Below are 19671 nucleotides of genomic sequence, written 5' to 3'. Positions count from 1 at the left end.
AAAATTTTCTGTGGATAACACTGATGATAATAATAAAGAATCCTTCTACAATGCCTCCCCCTTTTTTGTGGGTAGTATAGTTCAAAGAAACTGCTTGCAGAACATAATCTTCTGAAATATACTTTGTCCATGTATAATTTTTAAACTGATGGTCTGAAAACCTCTATTAATAATGCACACATTCAAGATAGTATGACAGTGTTTGTCTTTGTTTCATTCCTTCTCTACCATTTTATTTTTGAGTCTGTGTGTTTACACATGTAAACTGAAGGTTCACATTTACATACTAATATGTGTGCTTCAATTTCGTATATTTCATGTAACGTATGCATTTGGTGAGTTATTTTAATTCGTTAGTAAGGATCTGATCTTGTGTTTACACACAAAGCTGTCCTGTTGTACCCGTGAGCTTAGATTTCAAAACCTGTATTGTGTTCCAATTGAGGCACTCTGTATTGTTTTAATAATTAAGTGTGTTGTTGGTAATATACCTATATCATGGATGTTGACCTTTTTACAACTCGTAAATGGAATATAGCTTAAAACACCCTGACTTTAGAGTATAACAGGGGATGAAGATTGGTAAGATACAATGATCAAACAATTAAAACTTTTATAATAAATACATAAATAACACAGATATGGATTAAACTTGGAATTTCATACTAAACAATATGAAACAAGATAATTATCAAAGTGATTAATATGAATCAATAAGTGAATGAATAAGGTATCAATGAATTCCCATTAAAAACTTAATGTGAGACCTGATGATGTCTAATAAAAGTTCATCATGTTAGGGTATTTGATGTCTAATAAAAGTTCATCAAGTATGTGATATTCCTTTTAAACAGTGAGTGTAGAACCAACAAGCAGTCTATAATGTGCCTCGTGCTTAGTGACGTCCAAAAAAGAAAAAAATAAGTGTTAAAAAAGAAAAATATTATAATGAAAATGAAAAAATATATAAAAATATTGAAAACTCAAAAAGAATTTTGTGAAGATCCTAAGTGTGAGTGATGTGATGGTTCTTCAATTATAAAATATTAAAAAATATATAGAAAAAAGAAGGTGATAGAAATCCGGGGTTATCCAAAAAATCTCACATTCATTTCTGAATACCTGTAAATGAATGTGAGATTTTTTTTTTTGGATGTCGCTAAGCACGAGGCACTTTATAGACTGCTTTTTGGTTCTACACTCACTGTTCAAAAGGAATATCACATACTTGATGAACTTTTATTAGACATCAAATACCCAAACATGATGAACTTTTATTAGACGTTATCAGGTCTCACATTACGTTTTTTTTATGGGAATTCATTGATACCTCATTCATTTATTGATTCATATTAATCACTTTGATAATTATCTTGTTTCATATTGTTTAGTATGAAATTCCAAGTTTAATCCATATCTGTGTTATTTATGTATTTATTTTAAAAGTGTTAATTGTTTGATCATTGTATCTTACCAATCTTCATCCCCTGTTATACTCTAAAGTCAGGGTGTTTTAAGCTATATTCCATTTACAAGACAATATTCATTTTATTTTATGTTCACTTTGTTTTAATAAACCAATCCTTGCTTTACTTTAAATTAGGCGCTCCTTAGCATTTTTACTTATATTTATATCTTAAGGGTTAGCTAGGAACTCTTTGCTCTGAGGAGCTATAGGAATCTGCTAGCGCTGATAGATATCCTCCACTTTTTACAACTCTCAAATCATGTAGTTTCATCATATAGCTATACTCTATTCAGATATTTGGGAAATATGCTCCGTGGACTGTGCATGAAGTGTGTGTACATGTAGGGCTAATAAAGCTTTTTTTAATATAAATTTGCCTTGCAATACACAGACCCAGTAGACAATTGACTTCATTGTCTCTTATAAAGTGGACCTGAAACACCTCTTGCTGTTGTGTAAAAATTGGGCTGTAACCCAGGTTTTCAAACTGCTGCAAATTGCCAAAACCAGCTACTGATTTGCAGCATTTCTATGTTGCAGAATTAGCCTTTGAGCCTTTCTAGGGAACGTGGGACAATTTTTTTTTTCTTCACAAAAGCAGAGAATGTCCTTGAGTTTGGGTTGTGGAACTTGAAGGATCTTGTTTACTGGTTCCTCGGGGCATGTATTTTACACTAGTTTAATTTGTCTTCATGCTGTTTCATTCACTTTGGTTATTCCTGCTATAGATGATAGGTATACATGCTTCACACATCTATAAGACTATTTCTAATTTATGTTAAATCTGATATGTCCAGATTATTTAACAGTAAAAATAAGCAATAACTATGGAAGAAAGTTGAAGTAGCATACCAGTATTTAAATTGTCATTTCACCGTATATTTAAGTGTTAAATGCATGATAATGACCGTGTACAACTGATCAGACCTGCAGAGCTTTCCCCCTATTTACTACATTCAGTGAATAGCAAGCATGTCAGCAGTGATTATTGTTTTGATGAAGGAGGCAGTGTTGAGATGGACGTGTTTGTGAATAGCTGCATTGTGTACAGCACGCCGGTTATTTTCTGAAGGTCTGGCTTTGCAAGTTGCTTTTGTTTGTGCAGCGTTTCACAGGAGCTCAGGACTTGGGAACCAGAGGACAAATAGTGGCTTTATGCTAATGACTACAAAGACAATATGTAGAGTGTCTGATATGTGCCCAATATGGCCATTATTATTATTAGTTTTTTTTTATTATTATATATTTTTTTTATTTATTTAAATTATGGATACACGCAGTGTAGCATAAGTTAAACAATAGTTTTGGTTTTAGAGATAACTGAAGAGGTTGATTCTCAATTACAAATTCCTATTTTATCTATGCAACACATTATTTAAAAAATTTTTATTTATATATATATACCTACACACATACACACATACACACATACATACATACATACACACACACACACACCTGTTTAAAATTTAGGAGCCAGTAATAATTATTTAGGGGCCAAACAGTGGTATTTGTATATTGATATACAGTTGTGCTCATAAATTTACAAACCCTGGCAGGATTTATGATTTCTTGGCTATTTTTCAGAGAATATGAATAACACAAAAACTTTTCTTTCACTCATGGTTAGTGTTTGGCTGAAGCCATTTATTATCAATCAACTGTGTGTTTACTCTTTTTTTAAATCATAATGACAACAGAAACTACCCAAATGACCCTGATCAAAAGTTTACATACCCCAGTTCTTATTACCGTGTATTGCCCCCTTTAACATCAATGACAGCTTGAAGTCTTTTGTGGTATTTGTGGACGAGGCTCTTTATCTTCTCAGATGGTAAAGCTGCCCATTCTTCCTGGCAAAAGCCTCCACTTCCTGTAAATTCTTGGGCTATCTTGCATGAACTGCACGTTTGAGATCTCCCCAAAGTGGCTCAATGATATTGAGGTCAGGAGACTGAGATGGCCACTCCAGAACCTTCACTTTATTCTGCTGTAGCCAATGACAGGTCGACTTGGCCTTGTGTTTAGGATCATTGTCATGTTGTCCAAGTACGTCCCATGCGCAGCTTCCGGGCTGATGAATGCAAATTTTCCTCCAGTATTTTTTGATAACATACTGTATTCCTCTTGTCATCAATTCTGACCAAAATTACTGTGCCTTTGTAGCTCACACATCCCCAAAACATCAGCGATCCAGCTTCCATTTTTTAACAGTAGGAATGGTGTACCTTTCATCTTAGGCCTTGTTGACTCCTCTCCTCTCCAAATGTAGCGTTTATGGTTGTGGCCAAAAAGCTCAATTTTGGTCTCGTCACTCCAAATGACTTTGTGCCAGAAGGTTTGAGGCTTGTCTCTGTGCTGTTTGGCGTATTGTAAGGGGGATACTTTGTGGCATTTGCCTAGTAATGGCTTTCTTCTGGCAGCCCATCTTCAAGTGCCTCCTTATTGTGCATCTTGAAACAGCCACACCACATGTTTTCAGAGAGTTCTGTATTTCACCTGAAGTTATTTGTGGGTTTTTCTTTGCATCCCGAACAATTTTCCTGGCAGTTGTGGCTGAAATTTTAGTTTGTCTACCTTATCGTGGTTTGGTTTTAACAGAACCCCCTCATTTTCCACTTCTTGATTAGAGTTTGAACACTGCTGATTGGCATTCTCAATTCCTTGGATATCTTTTTATATCCCTTTCCTGTTTTATACAGTTCAACTACCTTTTCCCGCAGATTCTTTGACAATTCTTTTGCTTTCCCCATGACTCAGAATCCAGAAACGTCAGTGCAGCACTGGATGAAAGATGCAAGGGTCTGTCAGGAGTCCAGAAACTCATTGACATTTTATACACACACACTAATTACAAGCAAACAGATCACAGGTGAGGATGGTTACCTTTAATAGCCACTCAAACCCCTTTGTGTCAACTTGTGTGCATGTTATCAGGCCAAAATCACCAGGGTATGTAAACTTTTGATCAGGGTAATTTGGGTAGTTTCTGTTGTCATTATGATTTAAAAAGAGTAAACACAGTTGATTGATAATAAATGGCTTCAGCCAAACACTAACCATGAGTGAAAGAAAAGTTTTTGTGTTTTTCATATTCTCTGAAAAATAGCCAAGAAATGATAAATTCTGCCAGGGTATGTAAACTTATGAGCACAACTGTATAGACCATAACCCAAAAATATGGCTAATAACCCTAAAAGTTTATTTTCACGTTTGGGGGGGCTACAATGGGCATATTCATGTCATATGAAACATTATTTACAAATGAATGTACCTGGAGCCATTTGTGTGTTTTTATTTTTTTCTCTGTGTGACCTTAGAATTGCTGTGAAACAGACATTCAATAAAACTTTTTTTTTCTTTAAGAGAACTATCTGCCCTCCCTTGAAAAAAAATCAACATGGTTTTAAATGTTGCAAAGTGTAGCAAGCTAGTCTTAAAGGGACAGTCTAGGCCAAAATAAACTTTCAAGATTCAGATAGAGCATGTAATTTTAAACAATTTTCCAATTTACTTTTATCACCAATTTTGCTTTGTTCTCTTGGTATTCTTAGTTGAAAGCTTAACCTAGGGGGTTCATATGCTAATTTCTTAGACCTTGAAGCCCACCTCTTTCAGATTGCATTTTAACAGTTTTTCACCACTAGAGGGTGTTAGTTCACGTATTTCATATACATAACACTGTGCTCGTGCACGAGAAGTTATCTGGGAGCAGGCACTGATTGGCTAGACTGCAAGTCTGTCAAAAGAACTGAAAAAACGGACAGTTTGCAGAGGCTTAGATACAAGATAATCACAGAGGTTAAAAGTATATTATTATAACTGTGTTAGTTATGCAAAACTGGGAAATGGGTAATAAAGGGATTATCTATCTTTTAAAACAATAAAAATTCTGGTGTAGACTGTCCCTTTAAAAGAAATTGAGTACTTTTTATGTTCAATGTATTGTATAGTATTACATATTAACAATTTGGTACATTCCAAATGCATTTTACAAGTATATTTTCCCTTTGTGTAAGTTGCAGTTGAATTTAAAACACTGTTTTATAAATAAACATTTCCTGGAAAAACAGAGCCAGGTTACATTGCTAAAAGGGACAGTACACTTATTCTAACATTACTCTAACAGTATTGTGTACGAAGAGACAGGTTTTGTACTGTAATTATTAACACACAAATAAGATTCCAGCAATTTTACTCTTCTATTTTATTATATACCAAGGCAGCATTGTCCTTTACAAAATGATGCAGGTGGCAAAGTACTGTACTTTGTGTAATGTGGTTATTTGACAACAAGCAAGTGAAAGGGCCTGACTGCATTTTTTTTTTTAGCTGTAAATACAAAAAAAATGTATAATTTCCAAAATAATACACAGGGCAATATTCTATAAAAACTATATTGCATAATACAATATATTTTACTTTCATTAAAGGGACCGTAAACACCAATTTTAATTTAACTGCCTGTAATAGACACTTCTATAAAGAATAGTATGCACAGATACTGATATACAAATCCCAGTATAAAACCTTTTTAAAAATTTACTTGGAAGCTCCCAATTTAGCACTGTTGATGAGATTAGTCTGGAACACCCACTGAAAGGGGCTGAGAGCAGACCCTCTATCTCCCTTGCATATGAATAGATCCATTATAGAAACAGATGCAATGTGAAGTCTGTATACATCAGTATGCATCTAAAACTTTGGGGCTTGGTTAGGAGTCTGAAAATCAGCACAATTTTATTTAAAAATAAGTAAAACTATATATTTTTACAAAAACACTCCCAGATGGGCTATATAAATATATAATTTACTATACATTTATGTTAATAAAAAATCTAGTGTACAATGTCCCTTTTAACATTCAGACCTTTAATCCCATGTAAGGTACATGAAAATCTATTAAATATTTGTTTATTTCCTCTCCTTTATAACAGGCTGCCAGCATGGAAGAACTAATATGGGAGCAGTATACTGTGACCTTGCAAAAGGTGAGCATACTTAAGCTGTCTGCTATGTACATGTTGGTTGCTGAACTGAGTACATCTAATAAATTTTGACACACTAATCATCTTCTTTTTTTTTTTTTTTCTGCCTGAGGCTAACGAAATAGTACTTCCCTGTGTGAGATACAGCCTAATTACTTATATACGGCCATTCCATTAAAAGATGAGAAAGTAGATAATTGTACTATTAGAACCTGCAGCAAACAAAATGTATGTAGTATCACACTAAATTAATATGAACACTATAGAGTACAATGCTTACATTTGCACAAATAAAATACCATAATTGTTTTTTTAGTTTTTTTTCTTTGGTTTTTTTTGTGTCTTTAATTCTGTCACATTGTATATAAATTCATCACACAAAGATAAAGAATAAAACTATGTTTTTGTATTGCAGTAGCACAAGTGTATACCTTCTGTAACGTGAATACGGAGGAAGTGAATTTCCCTATGTTTTTGTATTGGTTTCAGGCTAACAAAAAGGGGTTTGGCATTGCTGTCTCTGGAGGTAAAGATAATCCACACTTTGAGAACGGTGAGCCTTCCATTGTCATCTCCGATGTGCTTCCAGGGGGGCCTGCCGAGAGATTATTACAGTAAGTATGTCATGTGTTTTCTGTTGGGTATATTTTATGAACAGCTAAAGTCTTACATGATACATTTTGCAGTTGGGGGGAAAATATCTATCAATATAAAAGACAGGGACGAGGAAATGATGCATAACGTTTCATGTATTGCCTCTAGTCCATTGCTTGTTCCTTAGTGCTGAGGCTTTCAATACTAAATAAAAAGCATGTGTTGTTTGTGCTATTTTTTTTAATATAAATGTAATTTGTTTACTTTGATAAACCCTTTAAAACTATATATATATATATATATATATATATATATATATATATATATATATATATATATATATATATATATATATATATATATATAATGTGTGTGTATTTTATTCTATTAATAAAAACAATTGTATAATGGTTAATAATTGTGCTTAAAGGGCCACTAAACCCAAAATCTTTCTTTCATGATTCAGATAGAGAATACAAATTTAAACAACATTACAATTTACTTCTATTATTTATTTTGCTTCATTTTTTATATATCCTTAGTTGAAGAAAAAGCAATGCACCTGGTGAGCCAATCATGTGCAGCAACCAATTAGCAGCTACTGAGCATATCTAGATATGCTTTTCAGCAAAGAATAACAAGAGAATAAAACAAATTAGATAATAGAAGTAAATTAGAAAGATGTTTAAAATTGCATTCTCTTTCTAAATCATGAAAGCAAAAATGTGGGTTTCATGGCCCTTTAATGGTATTAACACTTCTTTTTAACTTAAAATTCTAAATGATGATACCCTGTTTCTTGAACTTTAAAATGATTAAACACCTGTAATGGGAGGGGTTACGTTGTATACATTTTGTGATTTGCACCTGTTTGATCACTTGGCTGGAGACAGAAATAGTTTAGAAAAGTTGCCATGTCTCTCTTGCTTGGAATAAATAACACAAAGGAGTTTAGCGTGCTGCAGCTTTTTCTTTATTATAAACATTGCATTGTACAAGCTCTGCATTTAAAATAAATAAAATACAATCTCCAATGCTTTACAGTTCAGGAACATGCCTTTTGTAATTGTCTTACCATACCTACTCTTATTCACTGTGTAGCAAACAGCAGGGTTTTGTTAGAGAATGTAATTGTGTGTTCCTTTCCCTAGCTCACTAAAGCCCAAATTCCAATGTTGTTGTAAACTGGTGATAAGTTATCTCTAAAGTCTATAGAGATGTTTGTTACCATCTGTTTACACAGCTTAGAACAGAGATGAAAACTAGGCCTAAGGGGAACATTTATTAAAGGGACAGTAAAGTCATAATTAGACATTTATAATTTAGTAGATTTATGCTTACCTGATACATTTATTTATTTCTTGACACAGTGAATCCACAGAATCATCAATTACTGTTGGGAATATCAATCCTGGCCAGCAGGAAGAGGCAAAGAGCACCACAGCAAAGCTGTTAAGTATCACTTCCCTTCCAACAAACCCCAGTCATTTGACCAAAGGAAAAGAAGTGAAAGGAAGCAACACAAGGTGCCAGAGGTTGAAATAAACCAAAACTGTCTTGTTTTCTTATGACACGGTGAGTCCACCGAATCATCAATTACTGTTGGGAATCAATACCCAAGCTAGAGGACACAGATGATACGGGGGGGCAAGACAGGTAACCACTGCTTGAAGAACCTTTCTCCCAAAAGAAGCCTCAGCAAAAGTATCAAATTTATAGAATTTAGAAACAGTGTGCAAAGAATACCAAGTCACAGCCTTAAAGATCTGTTTTACAGAGGCCTCATTCTTGAAGGCCCAAGAGGAAGACAGCCCTGGTGGAATGAGCTGTAATTCTCTCAGGAGGCTGCTGTCCAGCAGTCTCATATGCCAAACAAACAATACTTCTCTACCAGAGAGAAAGAGAAGTGGCAGTAACTTTCTGACCCTTTTTACCAGAAAAACAAACAAACAATGCAGAAGACTGATGAAAGTCCTTTATAGCCTGCAGATAGAATTTAAGAGCCCGCACAACATCTAAGTTGTGCAACAACCGCTCTTTATGAGAAGAAGGATTAGGACAGAGAGAAGGAACAATAATTTCCTGATTAATATTTCTGTCTGAAACAACCTTTGGAAGAAATAGTAAAAAGAAACAAAATTTTCCAAGATAATAACTTAATATCTATGGAATGCATAGGCTCAAAAACTTTAAGAACCAAATTAATGCTCCAAGGTGGAGCAACTGATTTAAACACAGGCCTGATTCTAACCAGAGCCTGACAAAAGGATTGGACATCCGGAATGTCCGCCAGACGCTTGTGCAACAGAATAGTTAACGCAGAAATCTGACCTTTTAAGGGTACTGACTGACAACCCCTTCTCAAGGCCTTCCTAGAGAAGAGTCAAGATCCTTGGGATCTTAACCTTACTCCAAGAATATCCTTTCAATGCCATATCTTATGGTAAATACTTTCAAGTGACAGGCTTAGGAGCCTGAATCATGGTCTCAATGACCGATTCAGAAAATCCACGTTTAGCTAAAATCAAGAGGTCAATCTCCAAGCAGTCAGCTTCAGAGAAACTAAATTTGGATGACGGAAGGGCCCCTGAAGAAGGTCTTCCCACAGCCGAAGACTCAACGAAGGTAGAGATGACATATCTACTAGATCCTGCAAGGCCACGCAGGAGCTATTAGAATCACTGATGCTAGATCCGAGCGATGACTCGCGGAAAGAGAGCAAACGGAGGAAAGGGGTATGCCAACCTGAAGTTCCAAGGAACTGCCAGAGCATCTATCAGAAAGACTTGAGGGTCCCTCAACTTCAAACTGTACTTTGGAAGCTTGGTGTTCTGACGAGACGCCATCAGATCCAATTCTGGTAACCCCCATTTGGTTGTTAACCTGGAGAACACTTCTGGAAGGAGTTCCCACTCCCTGGGATGGAAAGTCTGCCTGCTCAGAAAATCCGCTTCCCAATTGTCCACTCCTGGAATGTGGATGGCAGACAGCAGTTGTGAGCCTCCGTCCACTAGATGATCCGTACCACCTCCTTCATGGCTAAGGAACTCTGAGTTCCCCCTTGGTGGTTGATATAAGCCACTGAGGTTATGTTGTCTGTCTGGAATCTGATAAACCGGACTAGGGCCAGCTGAGGCCAAGCCATCAAGGCATTAAAGATCACTCTCAACTCCAGAATGTTTATGGGGATAGCAGATTCCTCCTGAGACCAATGTCCCTGTGCCTTCAACGAGTCCCAGACTGCTCCCTAACAAGCTGACATCCGTGGTCACAATTACACAAGAGGCTCTCTTAAAACATGTCCCCTGGGACAGATGTTCTTGCGACAGCCACCACGGTAGGGAGTCCCTTGTTAATTGATCCAGAACTATTCTCTGAGATAGATCTGTATAATCCCCGTTCCACTGAGCAAGCATGCATAGCTGCAGAGGTCTCAAATGGAACTATGTCCATGGAAGCCACCATCAACCCGCTTGTCTCCATGCATTGGGCCACAGATGGTTGTGCTGTTGACTGCAGAGACAGACACACAGACAGAATCTCACCTTTCTCCCAAATCTTCCAACTTATGGAAAAGAGCAACCTGATTAGCCTAAACAGGATCAGAAACCTTACTATCTGATTCTCTAGACTTCCTCTTAAGTTTTCCGTGCAGCAAGGGAATGGCAGCTAGCGCCTCAGATACCGCTGAGAATACCTGGGCAGCAATCTCTGCCTTAAAAAAAAAAAAAAACTCCATCAAGAGTCTGCAAGGAAACGCAGGGCACTGCTTGAGACGGTAAAGGAACATGGGGTACTTGAGGAGGAGACTGTGGCATTGTTTGAACAGAATCCTCCTGAGAGATTGGTGGCTCAGTAATAAAGTCTGTCCTTATACATTAAGGTTCTTTCTATGCAAGAACCACAGAAGGGCAAAGGAGGTTCCACATAGGCACTAAAACAAATCTTGCACTCTACTTCAGGAGTAGACTGTGAACGTCCATCTTTGCAAACAGAAATAACAATCTTTATTTTTTTTTTATTTATTTATTATAAATTCATTCAAGTACTGTCTCTTTAAATTTTAAACAGAAATCGTCAGTTATGCAAACCGAAACACAAAGAAAAAACTAAACAAACCCTCCATCTAGATAAACAGACTCCTTAACAGAGTTTTTTTTTTTAAAACTAAGCAGTTAGAGAAACGTCTGGCTCCTCTACACCTCTGCAAGAGCAGGTAGAAACCCCAGCTTAACGCTAACTGGAGGAGACTGGATTCCTAAACACGCTATTCTACTGTGTGTGTATAGCTGCCGAGTAATGGTAACAGGAAAAAGAGCGCAAAATCAGAGCGCTCTGAAGCCGACGAAGAACTCCGCCCCTGTGATGTCATGGAATGGCTGAAAAAACGTCCCGCAATGAAAAAATATATTAGATTCTGCCCCCTCCTAAAAAACGTAAGTTATCATAAGTTGAAAACACTGAGGCACCAAAAAATAAAACTTATCCTATTCGTTTTATTTATACCACTATCACCACCGTAACACATCAGAGCCCTGCCCCTGTCTAATGTATCCTGAACTCAGGATAACTTACCCCATACACAATGCAGTGAAAATTCCAGTGCCAGGAAACTGAATAAAATTCAAAAGTGGCACTTGCCTGCACCCCTGTCCTATAGGAAGGACATCTCACTGGCATGAGAGGAAGCCACTCCTCACAGAGACCTATGGAATGGAGAAGAACAGCTCTTTCCTGGATTCACTCTTATCTTTCTCACAGGTGTTTTTCTGTGTCATTTGCCGGCGACGACCCCTCTCCAATGCCTTTGTCTGTTGGAGTACCTCAAGGATCTGTTCTGGGTCCTCTACTCTTCGCCATTTATACTTCTTCGCTGGGTAAACTTATCAACAGTTATGGCTTCAAATATCACCTTTATGCTGATGACACCCAGATCTACCTCTCCACCCCTGCTCTCTCTCCCTCTGTCCTTTCTCATGTCAGCGACTGCTTATCTGGTATTTCTTGCTGGATGGCCTCTCACCACCTAAAGATTAAAGGGACACTGAACCCAAATGTTTTCTTTTGTGATTCAGATAGAGCATGCAATTTTAAGCAACTTTCTAATTTACTCCTATCAAATTTTCTTCATTCTCTTGGTATCTTTATTTGAAAAGCAAGAATGTAAGTTCAGATGCCGGACCATTTTTGGTGAACAACTTGGGTTGTTCTTGCTGAATGGTGGATTGATTTAACCGACCAATAAACAAGTGTTGTCCAGAGGTCTGAACAAAAAATAAGAGAACGAATAAAAATTGATAATAGGAGTACATTAGAAAGTTGCTCAGTGTCCCTTTAACATGTCCAAGACTGATCTCCTCCTTATCCCCCTCTCAAGCTCTCCGCCGACTTGTGACTTCTCTATCCCTGTTGACGGCATCACCATTTCCCCATCGCCCCAGGTCCGCTGCCTCAGATTTGCACTTGACTCAAATCTATCCTTCGCCCTCCATATCCAATCGCTTTCTACATCCTGCCGCAACCATCTACGCAACCTTTCCAAGATTCGATCTTTTCTGTGCGCTAACACCACAAAGCAAATAATCCACTACCTTGTTATTTACCGACTTGACTACTGCAACAACCTACTTACTGGCCTTCCTCTTTCCTGCCTCTTCCTCCCCCCTTCAATCCATCCTAAATGCCTCTGCCAGACTGATCCACCTTTCCCGTCGCTTTGTATCTGCTGAACCTCTCTGCGAGTCCCTTCATTGGCTCCCCATACACAGCAGAATAAAATTCAAAATTCTCAGCCTTTCATACAAAAAGCGCTCACCAACACTGCTCCCCTCTATCCTCTCTAATCAACAAGTATACTCCAGCCCGCCCACTAAGATCCAACAATGACCTGCCCCTTGCATCTGCGACTATCATCTCCTCTCATGCTAGACTGCAGGACTTCTGTCATGCAGCACCTACCCTCTGGAACACTCTCCCTCGTGCTGTCAGGCTTTGCCCTAATCTTTCTTCCTTTAAATGCTCTCTGAAGACTTTTCTGTTCAGAGAAGCCTACCACCCAACTCAATAATATTTCTCTTAACTAACAACATTTCCCACATCTAACTCTGCATTAACATCTTTCTCAATCTTGCAGTCCTCACCTCCTGTTTCTCAACCTCCTACCCTTCTAGATTGTTAGTTCCCACGGGAATAGGGCCCTCAATTCCTCCTGTATGTGTTTGTAAATGTTGTCCTGTCTCTTACAAGTCTTATATTGTTTTATTTAAATAAACTGTATCCATGGACAGTGCTGCGGAATATGATGGCGCTTCATAAAGTATAATAATAATATTCTATGAGAGGGCAGCAACTTGTCAGGAAAACACAGTGAGGCCCACCCCACAAGTTTCTGACTGCTTAAAAGCTACCACAGCCATACTGAAGAGACTAACAGGGAATACAGATAAACCCAGTAGATAAGGAGGATCAGAGCACGTAAGCCCTGGCTTCAAAACAAAAAAATCTTGATAGAATCTAACACCTAAACTTCACCTCCTCCTTGCAAAGAGAATGACTGACTGGGGTTTGTGGGAAGGGAAGTGATACTTAAAGGGACATACAACCCACATTTTTTCTTTCATGGTTCAGAAAGAACATGCAATTTTAAACATCTTTCTAATTTACCGCTATAATCTAATTTGCTTCATTCTCTTGATATTCTTTGCTGAAAAGCATATCTAGATAGGCTTAGTAGCTGCTGATTGGGTGCTGCACATAGATGGCTCGTGTGATTGGCTCACACATGTGCATTGCTATTTCTTCAACAAAGGATATCTAAAGCATGAAGCAAATTAGATAATAGAAGTAACTTGGAATGTTGTTTAAAATTGTATTCTCTACCTAAATCATGAAGAAAAAAAATTGTGTTTAGTGTCCCTTTAACAGCTTTGCTGTGGTGCTCTTTGCCTCCTCCTGCTGGCCAGGAGTGGTATTCCCAACAGTAATTGATGATTCCGTGGACTCACCGTGTCATAAGAAAGAAAGACCTTTTATTCTCTCATCGGAGTCAAAAGGAAAAAGAACAACGTTTCATGCCTGCACTAGGCCCTTAATCATGTATACATATTTATGCATACATGACTAAGGGCCTAGTGCAGGCCTGAAACTTTGTTCTTTTTTCCTTTGACCCTGTGATGAGAGAATAAATGTCTGTTAAAGAAATTGTAGGCTGGAATCTGTTTGATGTTTGTGATGCAGACCTGGTGAGTCTATGATTCCGTGCCCCTGTGATACAGGTGTGCTGTTTTCCAATTATTATTTTTTTTTTATTTTTTTTTTAGAAAAACATTCATGATTTAGACAATCATACAATTTTTAAACAACTTTCCAATTTACTTCTATTATTTAAAGTGGAGGTAAACTTTGATAAATGAAATCCTGTTTTTTAAAAATACTATTAAAAACAAGGGTACTTTCATTCATCAAAGTTTACAAAGCAGCCATTTTGATTAAAAACTTGCCTCTCTTCTTTGCACAGCCAGAGCAGCTTCCCCCACCCGGATATCCTCTCTTCACACGTCATCGATGACTAATCCAGCTTCCTCCAATCACGGCATGGCCTCAGGCAATGACTACTACCCTGGGGGGAAAGCCGTGATTGGAGGAAGCTGGATTAGTCATTGATGATGTGTGAAGAGAGGATCTCCGGGTGGGGGAAGCTGCTCTGACTGTGAAAAAAACAAAGGTAAGTTTTTAATCAAAATGGCTGCCTTCTAAACTTTAATGAATGAAAGTGCCCCTATTTCTTCTGTTAAGTGTGATCAGTCCACGGGTCATCATTACTTGTGGGATATTAACTGCTCCCCTACAGGAAGTGCAAGAGGATTCACCCAGCAGAGTTGCTATATAGCTCCTCCCCTCTACGTCACCTCCAGTCATTCTCTTGCACCCAACGACTAGATAGGATGTGTGAGAGGACTATGGTGATATATTTAGTTTTTATATCTTCAATCAAAAGTTTGTTATTTTATAATAGCACCGGAGTGTGTTATTCCTTCTCTGGTAGAATTTGAAGAAGAATCTACCTGAGTTTTTCTATGATTTTAGCCGGAGTAGTTAAGATCATATTGCTGTTTCTCGGCCATCTGAGGAGTGAGGTAAACTTCAGATCAGGGGACAGCAGGCAGATTAATCTGCAAAGAGGTATGTAGCAGTTTATTATTTTCTGACATGGAATTGATGAGAAAATCCTGCCATACCGTTATAATGTAAACTCAGCCTTGAATGCAGTAGATGTAGCTGATATCAGGCTGTCATGTATGTATATTTTACACTTCAGTTTTCTGGGAAATGGTACTTCTCTGTCTTTTAAACTGTATACATAGACTTAACCTATTTTGCAGGGACTTGCAATAGGTTTTAAATGACAATTAATTATTGAGGTAAAATGTTTTTTTGCTGGCATGTAAAAACGTTTTTTTCTCTGAGGTACTGGGTGAAAAAATGTTTTGGGCACTTTTTTTCCACTTGGCAATAGTTTTGATTTAAATTAGAGCAGTTCACTGATCCCTCTCACTGTTATGTGTGTGGGGGAGGGGCCATTTTGGTGCTTTCACTATGCATCAGAAAAACTCAGTCAGAGGTTCATTTTCTTCCTGCATGATCCGGTTCATCTCTACAGAGTTCAGGGATCTCAAGAGTCTTTTTTGAGGGAAGTAATCATACAGCAGAGCTGTGCTGATTGTATTGACTGTGATATAAAAAACGTTTATTGGTGTATTTTTTTTCCGCTGCCTGGGTTAGTTATCATTTGCTGAGGGGAACAATCCTTTGCTTAAACTGTATATTCTGACAAAGATTGATGCTATAACTTAATTATTTTATCTGTTATAATATTTTTCTGTGCTTCTTAAAGGCACAGTTCGTTTTCATATTATTTGTAAATTACTTTGAAAAGTATTTCCAAGTTGCTGTTTATTTGCTAGTGTGTTAAACATGTCTGATTCAGAGGAAGATATCTGTGCTATATGTGTTAATGCCAAAGTGGAGCCCAATAGAAATTTATGTACTAAATGTATTGATGCTACTTTAAAAAATAGTCAATCTGTACAAATTGAACATATTTCACCAAACAACGAGGGGAGAGTTATGCCGACTAACTCGCCTCACGTGTCAGTACCTGCATCTCCCGCTCAGGAGGTGCGTGATATTGTAGCGCCGAGTGCATCTGGGCGGCCATTACAAATCACATTACAAGATATGGCTACTGTTATGACTGAAGTTTTGGCTAAACTACCAGAACTAAGAGGTAAACGTGATCACTCTGGGATGAGAACAGAGTGCGCTGATAATGCAAGGGCCATGTCTGATACTGCGTCACAGTTTGCAGAACATGAAGACGGAGAGCTTCATTCTGTGGGTGACGGTTCTGATCCAAATAAACTGGACTCAGACATTTCAAATTTTAAATTTAAGCTTGAGAACCTCCGTGTGTTACTAGGGGAGGTATTAGCGGCTCTGAATGATTGTAACACAGTTGCAATCCCAGAAAAAATGTGTAGGTTGGATAAATATTTTGCGGTACCGACGAGTACTGACGTTTTTCCTATACCTAAGAGACTTACTGACATTGTTACTAAGGAGTGGGATAGACCCGGTGTGCCTTTCTCACCCCCTCCTATATTCAGAAAAATGTTTCCAATAGACGCCGCCACACGGGACTTATAGGCAAATGGTCCCTAAGGTGGAGGGAGCAGTTTCTACTTTAGCTAAGCGTACCACTATCCCAGTGGAGGATAGCTGTGCTTTTTCAGATCCAATGGATAAAAAATTAGAGGGTTACCTTAAGAAAATGTTTGTTCAACAAGGGTTTATATTGCAACCTCTTGCATGTATTGCGCCTGTCACGGCTGCAGCAGCATTTTGGTTTGAGTCTCTGGAAGAGACACTTCAATCATCCACACTAGATGACATCACACACAAACTTAAATTCCTTAAGTTAGCTAATTCATTTATTTCAGATGCCGTAGTACATTTAACTAAACTTGCGGCTAAAAATTCAGGATTCGCCATTCAGGCACGCAGAGCTCTGTGGCTAAAATCCTGGTCAGCTGATGTTACGTCTAAATCTAAATTGCTTAATATTCCTTTCAAAGGACAGACCTTATTCGGGCCCGGCTTGAAAGAGATTATTGATGACATTACAGGAGGTAAAGGTCATGCCCTGCCTCAGGACAAGGCCAAAGCCAAGGCTAGACAGTCCAATTTTCGTTCCTTTCGTAATTTCAAAGCAGGAGCAGCATCAACTTCCTCTGCACCAAAACAGGAAGGAGCTGTTGCTCGCTACAGACAAGGCTGGAAACCTAACCAGTCCTGGAACAGGGGCAAACAGGCCAGAAAACCTGCTGCTGCCCCTAAGACAGCATGAATTGAGGGCCCCCGATCCGGGACCGGATCTAGTGGGGGGCAGACTTTCCCTCTTCGCCCAGGCTTGGGCAAGAGATGTTCAGGATCCCTGGGCGTTAGAGATCATATCTCAGGGATACCTTCTGGACTTCAAATCCTCTCCCCCAAGAGGGAGATTTCATCTGTCAAGGTTGTCAACAAACCTAACAAAGAAGGAAGCGTTTCTACGCTGCGTACAAGATCTTTTATTAATGGGAGTGATCCATCCAGTTCCGCGGTTGGAACAAGGACAAGGGTTTTACTCAAATCTGTTTGTAGTTCCCAAAAAAGAGGGAACCTTCAGGCCAATCTTGGATTTAAAGATCCTAAACAAATTCCTAAGAGTTCCATCGTTCAAGATGGAAACTATTCGAACAATTTTGCCCATGATCCAAGAGGGTCAGTACTTGACCACAGTGGATTTAAAGGATGCTTACCTTCACATACCGATTCACAGAAGTCATTACCGGTATCTAAGGTTTGCCTTTTTAGACAGGCATTACCAGTTTGTAGCTCTTCCATTCGGACTGGCTACGGCTCCAAGAATCTTCACAAAGGTTCTGGGCACTCTTCTGGCGGTACTAAGACCGCGAGGAATTTCAGTAGCTCCGTACTTAGACGACATACTGATACAAGCTTCAAGCTTTCAAACTGCCAAATCTCATACAGAGATAGTACTGGCATTTCTAAGGTCGCATGGATGGAAAGTGAACGAAGAGAAAAGTTCTCTCTTTCCACTCACAAGAGTTCCCTTCCTGGGGACTCTGATAGATTCTGTAGAAATGAAGATTTACCTGACAGAGGACAGGTTAACAAAACTTCAAAGTGCATGCCGTGTCCTTCATTCCATTCAAGAGACCAGAAATTCACTTCTATGGTGGCTTTATCGGCCACATCTGTCCAGGGGAATGCCATTCAGCAGGCCAGACTGGTCAATTGTAACAACAGACGCCAGCCTACTAGGTTGGGGCGCTGTCTGGAATTCTCTGAAGGCTCAGGGACTATGGAATCAGGAGGAGAGTCTTCTTCCAATAAACATTCTGGAATTGAGAGCAGTCCTCAATGCTCTTCTGGCTTGGCCCCAGTTAGCAACTCGGGGGTTCATCAGGTTCCAGTCGGACAACATCACGACTGTAGCTTATATCAACCATCAGGGAGGGACAAGAAGCTCCCTAGCAATGATGGAAGTATCGAAGATAATTCGCTGGGCAGAGTCTCACTCTTGCCACCTGTCTGCAATCCACATCCCGGGAGTGGAGAACTGGGAGGCGGATTTCTTAAGTCGTCAGACTTTTCATCTGGGGGAGTGGGAACTTCATCCAGAGGTCTTTGCCCAAATACTTCGACGTTGGGGCAAACCAGAGATAGATCTCATGGCGTCTCGACAGAACGCCAAGCTTCCGCGCTACGGGTCCAGATCCAGGGATCCGGGAGCGGTCCTGATAGATGCCTTGACAGCACCATGGACCTTCAGGATGGCTCATGTGTTTCCACCTTTCCCGATGCTTCCTCGATTGATTGCCAGAATCAAACAGGAGAAAGCATCAGTGATTCTAATAGCCCCTGCATGGCCACGCAGGACTTGGTATACAGATCTGGTGGACATGTCATTCTGTCCACCTTGGTCGTTACCTCTGAAACAGGACCTTCTGATTCAGGGTCCTTTCAAACATCAAAATCTAACTTCTCTGAAGCTGACTGCTTGGAAATTGAACGCTTGATCTTATCAAGGCGTGGTTTTTCTGAGTCAGTTATTGATACCTTAATACAGGCTAGGAAGCCTGTTACCAGAAAGATTTACCATAAAATATGGCGTAAATACCTATATTGGTGCGAATCCAAAGGTTACTCTTGGAGTAAGGTTAGGATTCCTAGGATATTGTCTTTTCTACAAGAAGGTTTAGAAAAGGGGTTATCCGCTAGTTCCTTAAAGGGACAGATCTCAGCTCTGTCCATTCTGTTACACAAGCGTCTGTCAGAAGTTCCAGACGTTCAGGCTTTTTGTCAGGCTTTGGCCAGGATTAAACCTGTGTTTAAAGCTGTGGCTCCACCATGGAGTTTAAACCTTGTTCTTAACGTTTTACAGGGTGTTCCGTTTGAACCCCTTCATTCCATTGATATAAAGTTGTTATCTTGGAAAGTTCTATTTTTAATGGCTATTTCCTCGGCTCGAAGAGTCTCTGAGTTATCAGCCTTACA

General features: G+C 38.8%; 1 protein-coding gene across 1 annotated transcript in view; it reads left to right on the top strand.

Annotated features, from left to right (window-relative positions):
• The window catches only part of LOC128647196 (tight junction protein ZO-2), a 196944-nt gene that overhangs the window by 11554 nt on the left and 165719 nt on the right, over positions 1-19671 (top strand). Inside the window, exons 2-3 of the mRNA XM_053699978.1 lie at positions 6406-6459; positions 6946-7070. Coding sequence (XP_053555953.1) covers positions 6406-6459; positions 6946-7070 — 179 coding nt within the window. The remainder of the gene's footprint in view (positions 1-6405; positions 6460-6945; positions 7071-19671) is intronic.

The sequence above is a fragment of the Bombina bombina genome, chromosome 2 (genome assembly GCF_027579735.1).
Source record: "Bombina bombina isolate aBomBom1 chromosome 2, aBomBom1.pri, whole genome shotgun sequence".
Taxonomy (NCBI): Eukaryota; Metazoa; Chordata; class Amphibia; order Anura; family Bombinatoridae; genus Bombina; species Bombina bombina.
Note: the sequence above shows the minus strand (reverse complement) of the source record. Positions and strands in the feature narration are given on the sequence as shown.